Here is a 13,311-nt window from a genome sequence, read left to right on the forward strand (position 1 = left end):
ACTTAACAACGCTCTTGCTTAGCAACCAAAATGTTGGCTCAGAAACTCTGGCATTTGAAGGATGCAAGTCTTAAAGCTGTCAAGTTACAAGACCCTTGCACCCCTAACCCTTTAGAAAAAAACCCCCAGGGGTGTTCAAACTTGACAGCTTTAAGACTTGTGGACTTCAACTCCCAGAATTCCTCCTCTTGCTCTTCATCTTGATGAAGTGTGGACGGGCAGGGGGAGGGAGCTGGAACCGTTTCTAAACGGCACTAGATTTGTAGAACCTCTTCTATAGAAGAGGTTAGAACTGGCAGGAACCCACCCCTGATGCAAATACACCCATACCACATGTGGTATTCTGCTCGTTTGCCCCGGTTCAGGCAAACACGTAGTGGCGGAGGCAGGAGGCTCTGCCCACCTGCCCAGACATCATCACAAATGTTCTGCGCATGCACAGAAGCGCCCCGCGCGTTCCCAGCTCCAAACCGGGAGCAAAGATAAGCGGGTTTCCTGCCTGACCCATACACCCATACATATATACTGTACGTACATACGTACGTACATACATGCATGCATGCATGCATGCATGCATGCATAAATATATCTCAAAAATATTTGCTTAAATGCATAGGGAAAATCCCCTTAAAATAGTTTTGGCTTCTACTGAGAGTAAAATTGGACAGCTGAAACTTTCTTTGTTGCTTGCTCGATTTTTGAATGATTCACTCACCAGGTGTGATTCCTAGAGAGTCTGACCTGAGTTTCTGGGCTAGATCAGGATCTTTTCAGCCTTGAGACATCTTCTTGGATTCTGAGCACCTGTAATACACGTGGCCTTATATATGTAAAACGTATTTATAGTTACATTTTGCAGCTATAACACCACTATAGTTAGGTGGCTCAGTGGCTAAGACGCTGAGCTTGTCGATCAGAAAGGTCGGCAGTTCGGTGGTTCAAATCCCTAGCGCCGCGTAACGGAGTGAGCTCCCGTTACTTGTCCCAGCTTCTGCCAACCTAGCAGTTCGAAAGCATGGAAAAATGCAAGTAGAAAAATAGGAACTACCTTTGGTGGGAAGATAACAGCAATCCGTGCCCCGTTTAGTCATTCCAGCCACATGACCACGGAGACGTCTTCGGACAGTGCTGGCTCTTTGGCTTTGAAACGGAGATGAGCACCGTCCCCCCAGAGTTGGGAACGACTAGCACATATGTGCAAGGAGAACCTTTACCTTTACGATTTATAGTTACTTATAGCTGTCAGAAAGATGTCAGCCCTGAAGTAAACCTGACTGAGGCCATCATGGAAGCTTCAGGGTTGCCACAAGGAAGAAGAAGGGACAGGGAGGGTGTAAATAGATAGTTGGGGTTTTATAGTCAAAACAAAAAGATTTCCTGTGGGAACCAAGGACATTCCAACAGGTGGCTGGGGAGAGGAGGAGTGGAGTAACCAAGTAACCAGCCAGCACCTCTATTGGACAATGTGACTGATGACTTGGGGAAAAGGGGATATTTTCATTTTTTAATTGGGAACTTTCAGAGTCGGTTTTCACCAGTTTTACCAATATGATGTATCCAATAAATTGTTCTTTGAGGAATCTACCTGACTAAAGATTTTAAAATGGATAAAAAGATTAAATTACCATATTTTTCAGAGTATAAGACTCACCTTTCCCCCCTCAAAAAGAGGGTGAAAATCTGGGTGCATCTTATACACTGAATACAGTATTTTTGAGCTACCGAAACCCAACCCCCTTTGCAAAAATGTATGTGCAGAGGGTTTGAGAGACCTGCACAGTGCTCCTGGGGGCTGGGGAGGGCAAAAATGAGCAAACACGTGCCACTTTTGCTCATTTTTGTTCACACCAGCCCCCAGGAGCACACTGCAAGCCTCCCAAACCCTCTGCATGCCCATATTCCCCCCCAAATGCCCCATTTTTGTGAAAAATGGCCTGTTTTTTTGCTCGTTTTTTTGCCACCCCAGCCTCCAGGAGCACTCTACAAACCTCCCAAAACTCTGCATGCTCCCCCCCCCTTTTTGTGTGCAAAAAATTAGATATGCAGAGGGTTTGAGGGCTTGCAGAGTGCAAAACCTTTTTTAAAAAACTTACCTCTTCAAAATCATGGTGTATCTTATACTCTGGGTGCGTCTTATAGTCTGAAAAATATGGTAAATAAAAAACAGAATTGGAAATTGCAGTTGTACAGCAACGATGAACAGGTAATTGCTTAGATGTATACATTTTTTGTTGAAATGCCAGCAACCATTTCTGAGTGTGAAGTGGCCTTCTGAATTCTTCTGCATGCTCTTTTCCTCTCTTATTAGCGGTTTGAAGAAAGACAAGGCCGGGGCAGTAGCAAAACCGCTTTTTATCAGGCCCTCCAAAACTCTTTGGGTGGCGAGGAGTCCAATCTTCTCATCCAGGATGCAGCTACGTGGTTTTATTCCCTAGAACATTCATCCACTGAGTATGCTTCCTTCTCCAGGGCATTAGAAAATGCCACTCGGTAAGTTTCTCCCCTTTTTTTGTTAAGGTTGGAGAGAAATCATCATGGAAAAAAGGCATTTGGGGGTGGGGGAGAGAATGGAAGGACAAGCAAAAGATGATTTCTTATATATGAATAAGGGTTTAGTGAAGAGTTATTGTATTTTACTATTCTGGCTAGCAATTGTGACTTCTAGGGTACAGTTCTCATATCTGGTTAAGATGCTGGCTTAGAAACTAGGAGATGGTAAGTTCTAGTTGTACCTTAGTCATGAAAGCTGACTTTGAGCCGATCACCAGGAGACTGTGAGTTCTAGTCCTGCCTTAGGTACGGGTCTTAGAAATTAGGAGATGGTGAATTCTAGTCCCACTTTAGGCATGAAAGTTGGCTGGGTGACTTTGGATCTATCATCAGACTATGAGTTCTAGATCTCTCCTTAGGCATGAAAAGCAGTTGGATGACTTTGGGCCAATTGCCAGGAGACTGTGAGTTCTAGTCCTGCCTTAGGCATGAAAGCTGACTGGGTGACTTTGTGCCAGTGACTCTATCTCTGTCCAACCCACCTCCACAGAGTAGTAGTTGTGGGGAAATAGAAGGAGGAAGGAATATTATGTATGCTCATCTCCTTGAGTTAGCCTATGAAGTAATAAAGATGAGTTAAATCAAATCTAATCCAATCCAATCATTCATTCAATCAATTAAAATAAATGAAGTTAATTCTTTCACTGTTAATTCATGTTCTGGGTCTGTGTGGCTGAAAGTGGGTTGGAAGTACTCAAAATGAGTTTCCTATCAAATATTCTATTCCTATCAAAATATTAAATTGCATCTCCAGTGCTATAGTTTTTTTTAAAAAAAAATCATAATAAATGCACCTTTTCTGCTGTAGAAAAACACCAGCTCCCCCCACTCAGCCATCCAAGGCAAACATGTTGTATTTCTCAGTGCTCTGACGCATATGGCTCATCAAAATTGTGGCTTAGTGCGCATGGGTGTCAGGATAAACACGAGAGTCATAGCGCATCACGGACAAGATGCTAACTTCGACGCACCCTGCAGAGGTGTCTATGGACAGAAAAGAGAAGCAGTCAAAACCGAACCCTTGGATAAATATATCAAGTTGGGTTCAGTTTTAAATTATGGGCTGCAGACCTTCCAACACATTCAAGAAACCCATTTTGAGCAGGAAGGCTGTAACCTTCAAATGCAGTCTTTTGCAGTTGAAAAGTATTGCTTTCATTTTTTTTGGCTCCTCATATGTCTTTTCTTCGAGTTTTAAATTTGGCAGCTTTACCACATTGGACTAAAAATAAGAAACCAACTTCCACCTGCTCCTCTGGATATCAATTCTTGTTCATTCCTTGTGATGAATGTTTTCCCCTTTTAATCAGAGATATTGCAATAGCAATGTCACTTAGTCTTATATACTGCTTCATAGTGCTTTTACAGCCCTCTCTAAGCGGTTTACAGAGTCAGCCTATGACCCCCAACAATCCGGGTCCTCATTTTACCCACCTTGGAAGGATGGAAGGCTGAGTCAACCTTGAGCGTGGTGAGATTCGATCTGCCAAACTGCAGGCAGCCGGCAGTCAGCAGAAGTAGCCTGCAGTACTGCACTCTAACCACTGTGCCACCGTGGTTCATACCACTGCATGTGTTATTTTAGGGTTCCTCTTCAGCCATTCCCATACTTAAATTAATTAATTTTATTTATTCCAACATCTTCTTAAAGACTTCCAGTGCTGGTTCTCTTCGCTCACGCTTCTTTCTACATTGAGAACTTTTATCTGTATTTCAATTTCTAAAGTAAAATGGTGGTTTTGGCTTTCTCTTATGCGCTTGGCATGCAGAACCCCTCAGAGGTTTAAGCGTTGGAAGTCTGACTTCAAAGCTATTTTTTTTACATCTTCACTCACCTTCAGCTTTAACAAATTGAACCTCCCGAAGCACAGAGAACATCTGTTTGTAACATGAGCATTTGCTCTGTGCCACTGCTAAATATCAGAGTGGGTTCAATCAACTCTGTGGATTTGTGGCCTCCAGTAAATGAGGATTTATTTTTTTGTACTCTAAAATAACTTCTTAAGAATTCTCAGGAAAACCAGGGTGTAGGCACACTCGTATTTTGGAGAGTACTTTCTTCCAACTTTATAAAGAGGGGGAAATAGTAGATGTTGGAATGTAGATGATCCCTTAACACTCGGGATGTATTTGAACTGCAGATCTCATCCACTTTAGTCAACCTGTAACGTTACTGTAACGCGCTCTACATGGGGCTGCCCTTGAAGAGTGTTCGAAGACTCCAGCTGGTCCAGAACGCAGCCGCGCGAGCGATCGTGGATGCACCCAGGTACACCCACGTCACACCTATCCTCCATGAGCTGCACTGGTTACCCATTATCTCCGGATCCGCTTCAAGGCGCTGGTCGTTACCTATAAAGCCCTTCATGGCATCGGACCTGGGTACCTGAGAGACCGCCTCCTGCCGATTACCTCCCATAGACCGATTAGATCACACAGGTTAGGCCTTCTCTGGATCCCATCTGCCAGCCAGTGTTGGCTGGCGACTCCCCGGGGGAGAGCCTTCTCTGTTGCAGCTCCAGCCCTCTGGAATGATCTCCCCATGGAGATCCGGACCCTCACCACCCTCCCGGCCTTCTGCAAAGCCGTTAAGTCCTGGCTGCTCCAGCAGGCTGGGGGGCTTTCGAAATATCCAGCCCCACGGAAATTGTGACTGTTGTATATTTTAATATGTTGTCTTGTGTATTATCCCCCTCCCTTGTTTTATTGTAAGCCGCCCGGAGTCCTTCGGGAGTGGGCGGCATACAAGCTCAATAAAACGAAAACGAAACGAAAACGAAACGAAAACGAAACGAAAACGAAACGAAAACGAAACGAAAACGAAACGAAAACGAAACGAAAACGAAACGAAAACGAAACGAAAACGAAACGAAAACGAAACGAAAACGAAACGAAAACGAAACGAAAACGAAACGAAAACGAAACGAAAACGAAACGAAAACGAAACGAAAACGAAACGAAAACGAAACGAAAACGAAACGAAAACGAAACCTGGATGACGGAAGTTGTTATCCAACCACAAAGCTCTCTTAAGCAGCATGAACAAAGCCAAAAACTTCTATATTTTTTCCCCAATATGGAGAGCCTGGTAAGAAAGGGACTATGGATTTGATCAAGAGAGTCATTTGATCTGCAGACATCGGTTGAGTCCAAACATCAACAAGTCATTTTTTAAAATTACGACCAGTTGCTTACTGGTTGATGTTGCAAACTAGATGAAAAATGGGAGTTCTTTATTTATTTATTAGTTTGTCAAACATGTACAAGATAGCAGGTAGGAGTATGGACATGGACATGAACAAAGGAAATGAATACAAAGAAATGGGGATGGTAGGCACGCTGGTGCACTTATGCACGCCCCCTTTACGGATCTCTTAGGAATGGGGTGAGGTCCACAAGTAGACAGTGGAAGTTTGAAGCTGTGGAGGTTAGAGGATGTAACAAGGGAGTCAAGTAGAGCATTCCAGGCATTGACCACTCTGTTGCTGAAGTCGTATTTTCTGCAATCGAGTTTGGAGCGGTTTACTTTGAGTTCGTATCAATTGTTTGCCCGTGTGTTATTGCGGTTGAAGCTGAAGTAGTCGTTGACAGGTAGGATGTTGTAGCAGACAATTTTGTGTACTATGCTTAGATCGGACTGCAGGCGGCACACTTCCAGATTATCCAAGCCCAAAATTTCGAGCCTGGTGGCATAAGGGAATTCTATTGTGAGTAGAGGAGTGGAGGACTCTTCTCGTGAAACTTGGACCTGCTCAATCGTATTAATGTCTGATATACAGTGTGGATTCCAGGCAGATGAGCTGTATTCAAGAATTGGTCTGGGACAAGTAATGGGAGCTCACTCTGTTACGTGGTGCTAGGGATTCGAACCTCTGAACTGCCAACCTTTCTGATCGACAAGCTCAGAGTCTTAGCCACTGAGCCACCTCGTCCCTTTTGGTTATATTTGGTTACATTACCACCTTACATACCGTATTTTCCACAAAAATAAGACAGCGTCTTATTTTCTTTTGACCCCCGAAATAAGAACTTGGCCTTATTTTTGCTGAGGTCTTATTATTTTTGAGGTACAGGAGGCGGTGAGCGTGGTCACTTCATGGCTGCTGCTGTGTTGCAATATTTTCAGTGAGGGCTTATTTGGGGGGGGGGGGCTTATTTTTGTGCATGCACTCAAAAGCCCAGTTAGGCTTATTAGCCGGGGGGTGTCTTATTTTCAGGGAAACAGGGTAACGGATAACTATGGAGAATTTGAGTCTTCTTATTTTTAATTGATCCTGAATGTGTGAATATGGAATTGTAACAGAAAGGCGGAGACTTCAGAACTATTTGTGTTTGAAAGTTAATTGTTTCCAGATTGTAAGGATGCTTTCTTTGCTGTTTTTAGAGACCACTTCATCATTTGCCCAACTATAGATATGGCAAAGGAATGGGCTAATAACAAGAGAGGAAATATTTTCATGTACCACGTGCCAGACAGCAATTCCTTGAGCAGGTAAGGACAATCTTTTGACCTTATTTGTAAAATGATTTCGATAAGAGTAAAAGTTTTCTTTGGATCAATCTTTATACAATACAATACAATACAATGCAATGCAATGCAATGCAATGCAATGCAATGCAATACAATACAATACAATACAATACAATACAATACAATACAATACAATACAATACAATACAATAGCAGAGTTGGAAGGGACCTTGGAGGTCTTCTAGTCCAACCCCCTGCCTAGGCAGGAAACCCTATACCATTTCAGACAAAAGGCTATCCAACATTTTCTTAAAGACTTCCAGTGTTGGGACATTCACAACTTCTGGAGGCAATTGCTGTTCCACTGATTAATTGTCCTCACTGTCAGGAAATTTCTCCTCAGTTCTAAGTTGCTTCTCTCCTTGATTAGTTTTCACCCATTGCTTCTTGTTCTACCCTCAGGTGCTTTGGAGAATATTTTGACTCCCCCTTCTTTGTGGCAGCCCCTGAGATATTGGAACACTGCTATCATGTCTCCCCTAGTCCTTCTTTTCATTAAACTAGACATACCCAGTTCCTGCAAACGTTGTTCATATATTTTAGCCTCCAGTCCCCTAATCATCTTTGTTGCTCTTCTCTGCACTCTTTCTAGAGTCTCCACATCTTTTCTACATCATGGTGACCAAAACTGTATGCAGTATTCCAAGTTTATAATGCCTTACCAAGGCATTATAAAGTGGTTATTAACACTTCACGTGATCTTGATTCTATCCCTCTGTTTATGCAGCCTAGAACTGTGTTGGCTTTTTTGGCAGCTGCTGTGCACTGCTGGCTCATATGGTCCCGGTGATTACGGGACTGGAGGCCAAAACATATGAAGAACAGCTGAGTATGTCTAATGTTGAGTATGTCTAATGTAATGAAAAGAAGGACTAGGGGAGACATGAGAGCAGTCTTCCAATATCTAAGGGGTTGCCATAAAGAAGAGGGAGTCAACCTAATTGCCAAGCACCTGAAGGAAGAGGAAATGGATGGAAACTAACCAAAGAGAGAAGAAGCCTAGAACTAACAAAAAAATTCCTAACAGTGGAAGGGCTTGCCTCCAGAAGTTGTGGATGCTCCAGCAGCACTGGAAGTTTTAAAGAAGGAATTCATCTGAAATGGTATAGGGTTTCCTGCTGGCGGTTGGACTAGAAGACCTCCAAGGTGTCAGGTCTGCAAGCTATTTTTTCCTTTTTTAGGTTTCAGGTCTGCCACACTTTCTACTGTGGGAAAATGGGAGGGGAGATTATATGGAGTTGGGTGATGTGTAGCCATAATAACATTCTTCTTAGAAAGTCAAGGTCATCTTTGTCTCTGCACCCGGCAGGAACTGGATGGGTGGAATCTGCCTTTATGGCAGTGAAAGATTGGACCATGTGATGGACTTGTGGGTATTGGGGCAGGATCTTGAACTTTTAACAGGGTGGGAAAACCTGGAAGCTTTCAGATTCAGGTTTTCCCAGATGTGCCAACATGGCTCTCGTAATAAATTGGAATCTTGAGGAATCTCTTGCCTCGGACTTTGATTTTATATTGGATGCTATTTGGAACCCTGGCACAAGATCTCTTTTACTCTGCTATTCTGTTAATTAAAATTTAAAATAATTCTATCCAGGTTCGTGCATCCATGCAGGTTTCATAGTAGTACAGGTAGTATTTCATCTATGACCACAATTGAACACAAAACTTTGTTGGTAAGTGAGACGGTAAGTGAATTGTACCCCATTTCACAACATTTCTTGCCCCAGATGTTAAGTGAATCACTGCAGTAGTTAAATTCATAACACTGTTGTTAGGTGAACCTGGCTACCCTATTGTCAGAAAGTTTGCAAAAAATGATCATGTCACCCTGGGTCACTGCAACCGTCATAAATGCAAGTCAATTGCCCAGCGCCTGAATTTTGATCACATGACCATGGGGATGCTGTAACGGTTGTAAGTGTGAAAAATGGTCATGTCACTTTTTTTCATTGCCTTTGTAACTTCAAACGACCACTCAATGAAATGTTGTAAGTGTCAGGTTTCCTAAAAATGCCCTAATTGATTCATGAGTATTGAGCCAAGTTTCAATGCAAAACTAGTCATTATTAGGAGCACCATTAGGCAAAGCCTTTTCGCAGTCAGATCTGAGCTTTGTTTGAGTTATAGCTGAAATTTACCCCTGTTCCTTCCCTCCCCTCAGTCTGTATCATAAATCACATTCCCCAATGAGGTGCACCCTTCCCAAGCCTTCTGCAGTAATCTGAGATCCAACTTTTGCCGAAAGTATGTGTGGAATGCGCTCCCCCCCTTCTCTCACTATGGCAACTTTAGGAGTTGACAGTAAGAATAGAATAGAATGGAATGGAATTCTTTATTGGCCAAGTGTGATTGGACACACAAGGAATTTGTCTTTGGTGCATATGCTCTCACTGTACATAAAAAGACAAGATACATTCGCCAAGAATCATAAGGCACAACACTTAATGATAGTCATAGGGTACAAATAAGCAATCAAATCATACTAGGAAACAATCAATGTTAATCGTAAGGATACAAGCCACAAAGTTACAGTCATGTAGTCACAAGTGGGACGAGATGGGTGATAAGAACGATGAGAAGACTAAAAAGTCTTCTTGAAGACTAAGCCGAAGACTACCAAAATAAATCATCAATGCCTTTTTTTGAGATGTATTTTTGACTTCCCTGTCTAGCCAGCTATCACATTTATATTACTAAAATGGAGCTGCACTTAAATTAACGAGATCTCTGCGGACCCACCAGCCTTGACAGCTGTGAGAACTTAATCTAAGTTTTTGTCTCCACGATTTCTAGACTTTGGTTCCTAGACTAAACTAGCTAGCGGTCATTAGGAAAGCTGTAACAAATTCCAGGATTCCTTATTTTCATAAGAGGTTTTGGATTGAGTTGAGAGACTAAAATCCGGAGTAATGAAATGAAAACTGAAACATCTCCAGCGAAGTTTAAATCTCAATTTAGGTATATGTGCGCATAGAGGTTTATTTAGTGACATCTGTGCTGGTTTTGCAACAAATGTGGGGGGGAAAACTAGGGTTTCTGAGCGTTCTTGGTGAGCAAATGGAAATCACATTGGAGGCAGTTAACTTTCTTTTGAATCTGGCACAGTGTCTGATTTAGTCAAATTTCTGTTTACATCGAGCCTTTCAAATTTCTGTTTGATGTGACCTTTTTTCTAATTTTTGTACAAACACAAATATTGACTCACGTCTTGTCCAAACATTCTTTTTAAATGATTTAAGTCCAAAGTTAAGAATTCTGGGAGGCAGTTTGCTCATTCTGCCTCCGGTGATTTGAAGATAATAGACAGAATTATCCCGTTAGCTGTACCCGAGTTAATTTTAATATTGTAGATACACTATATTGCCAAAAGATTCACTCACCTGCCTTTACTCGCCTATGAACTACTGTAAGTGACTTCCCATTCCTAATCCATGGGGTTCAATATGACGTCGGTCCACCTTTCACAGCTATAACAACTTCAGCTCTTCTGGGAAGGCTGTCCACGAGGTTCAGGAGTGTGTTTATGGGAATTTTTGACCATTCTTCCAGAAGCGCATTTGTGAGGTCACACACTGATGTTGGACGAGTTTACGTGGCCTACCACTTCGTGGCTGAGTTGCAGTCGTTCCCAACACTTCCAAGTTCTTATAATACAGCTGACAGTTGACTGTGGAATATTTCGGAACGAGGAAATGTCACGACTGGATTTGTTGCATAGGTGGCATCCTATCACAGTTCCACGCTGGAATTCACTGAGCTCCTGAGAGCGACCCATTCTTTCACAAATGTTTTGTAAAAACAGTCTGCATGCCTGGGTACTTGATTTTATACACTGTGGCCATGGAAGGGATTGGAACACCTGATTCTGATATTTGGATGGGGGAGCGAATACTTTTGGCAATATAGTGTATGTTGTAACAGTGTGAAAATTCATAGGAGTAGCAAAGAATTGCAAAATGGTGGACTTAATGTTGCATCACAATTCAGCAGCAGATAAAGTGGCAAAGCAAATTTATCTGGAAAATGACTAACAACCACTTTGTTTAGCAATCGTTCAAAGTCACAACAGAACTGGAAAAATGGATTTTTGACCAGTTCTCACACATATGACAATCAGGTATATCGGTGGACCCATGATCAAAATGTGGATTCTTGACAACCAGCCTTCAGACAGTTGCGGCCTCCCTGGGTCATATGATTTATGGCCTTCTCAGGTGGTTTCCAACTGACAAAGTCAATGGGGGAAGCAGGATTCACTTAACAACTGCAATTCACTTAATGACTGCAGTGATTTGCCTTAACACCTGTGGAAAAAAATGGCCTCCAGTGCCCTAATCATCCTGGTTGCTCTTCTCTGCACTCTTTCTAGAGTCTCCACATCTTTTCTACATCGTGGCGACCAAAACTGAATGCAGGATTCCAAGTGTGTTCTTGTTTTTCTTTTGAAGACATTTTGCTTCTCATCTAAGAAGTTTCTTCAGCTCTTCTGAAGAGCTGAAGAAGCTTCTTGGACGTAAAGTGAAATGTCTTCAAAAGGAAAAAGCAAGAAACTCCGATTGCCTGAAAAAGCACCCTTGGGAAACCATGACCTGGGTGATTGAGAATCTCCATAAACGATGGAGATTTGCTCACTCCCCTGTGGATGCCATCTTGTTGTTTTTTTGGTACCATACTTGGTGGACATTTCTAATTCAAAGCCTACTCAACTTTCCAGCATTGTTTTTAAAATTAAATCCTCTTCAGCCATTCACACATCATTTTAGCTGAAGTATCAGCGATCTTGAAACAGGCAGAAATGGACATTTTCAGGGAATTAGGCAAAAAAGATGAGGTGTATGCCAGATCCCCTCTTCTATTTATTAACTGCATTTCTAGTCTTTCTTGAATTAGAAATGAATTATAGCAGTTTCTTGTTTTTGTTTCTACAGAAAAAACCCCGCCCTGACTCTCTCACACACACATGCTGACACACACATAAAATTTGATTGTAAATCAAAATTTGGGGCTTGCTGCTTTTGAGCCGCAAGATAACTTACATCCAATTCTACTGCTTCCCAATGCATTTTTCTTTCTTTTTTTGAAGAGCTAAAACCAAACTATTCACAAAGGCAGTTAAATAGGCAGAAGATGAATGCCTTCTAATGAGATCATTCAATGTTAAACAGTGAGGTTTGGAAATGTGCTGTGGAAAAAAGAGGAAGTTTATGGGTTACACAACCATGTTGCATTCACTAAAAAAAAAGCCAATTCTCAGAGTGAAATAAAGTTTTAAGATCCGTGGTCTGTAAGAGATTAAAGTATATAATGAATTTTGTTAAAGAGTTCCAACTATTCCCAAACATAAATATATAAATATCAGCCGGCATGAAAGTGTAACTACAGTGAACTGTAAATCTTGGTTTATTGCACAGTGTTACATCTATGTCATGATGATTTGTGATTTAGCATTGTATGTTCACCTCCAATAACTGTTCGTTCATCCCCAGGGAAATATTTATGTTAGTTTGATTCAGAGTCTTGTAGTTTATTTTGAAGATTAACAAATGTATCATGGGATGCTACAAATGCTCATATCATAAATATGATAACTAAATAAACAAAATCTGTGGGGATATCTGTCCCCCTCATTTTTTTTAATGGAAGTGGTTAGTAAATTAAGTAAATTATAGTGTTTTGCTCACTCTCTTGCTTTCTGTTTTCAGCTCAAGCGTGGAATACATTCCTGATATCAGCTTGCATTTGGTCTACCATTTTATCCTCAGTATAAAAACCGATATACGCAGGAAGAGAAGACTCTCTCCTTAGTCATTATGCAATACCTGTCCAACTTTTAAAATCTGGGTATGTGCTAAGTGTGTTTATGTCCAACTTTATACAATCTGGGTATGTAAGGTGTTTATGCCCAACTTTATAAAATCTGGGTAGGTGCTAAGCATTTGTGTCCAACTATATAAAAACTGGGTATGTGCTAAGCATGTTTATGTCCAGCTTTATACAATCTGGGTATGTGCTAAGAGTTTTTATGTCCAACTTTATAAAATCTGTGTAGCTGCTAAGAGCGTTGATCACTGAAAGTTGAAAGATGAGATTGTTAATAAAGAGTTTGAACTCTGCTTTTGAATGCAACTCTACGGTACATGCAGGTAGTCCTCAAGTTATGACCGTATTGTGATATTGATCGTAAGTCGGGATGGCTGTAAAACAGGTCACCACAGGACCCTTCTTTG

At 41.6% G+C, this 13,311-nt stretch overlaps 1 protein-coding gene across 1 annotated transcript in view; it reads left to right on the forward strand.

Moving 5' to 3' along the window:
• TG (thyroglobulin) overlaps positions 1-13,311 on the forward strand; it is a gene marked incomplete at its 5' end in the record, with an annotated part of 167,551 nt that overhangs the window by 150,258 nt on the left and 3,982 nt on the right. The window contains 4 exon segments of the mRNA XM_032222300.1: positions 2,309-2,490; positions 6,935-7,042; positions 8,697-8,769; positions 12,817-12,929. Coding sequence (XP_032078191.1) covers positions 2,309-2,490; positions 6,935-7,042; positions 8,697-8,769; positions 12,817-12,929 — 476 coding nt within the window.

The sequence above is a fragment of the Thamnophis elegans genome, chromosome 8 (genome assembly GCF_009769535.1).
Source record: "Thamnophis elegans isolate rThaEle1 chromosome 8, rThaEle1.pri, whole genome shotgun sequence".
In the NCBI taxonomy this organism is placed as follows: domain Eukaryota; kingdom Metazoa; phylum Chordata; class Lepidosauria; order Squamata; family Colubridae; genus Thamnophis; species Thamnophis elegans.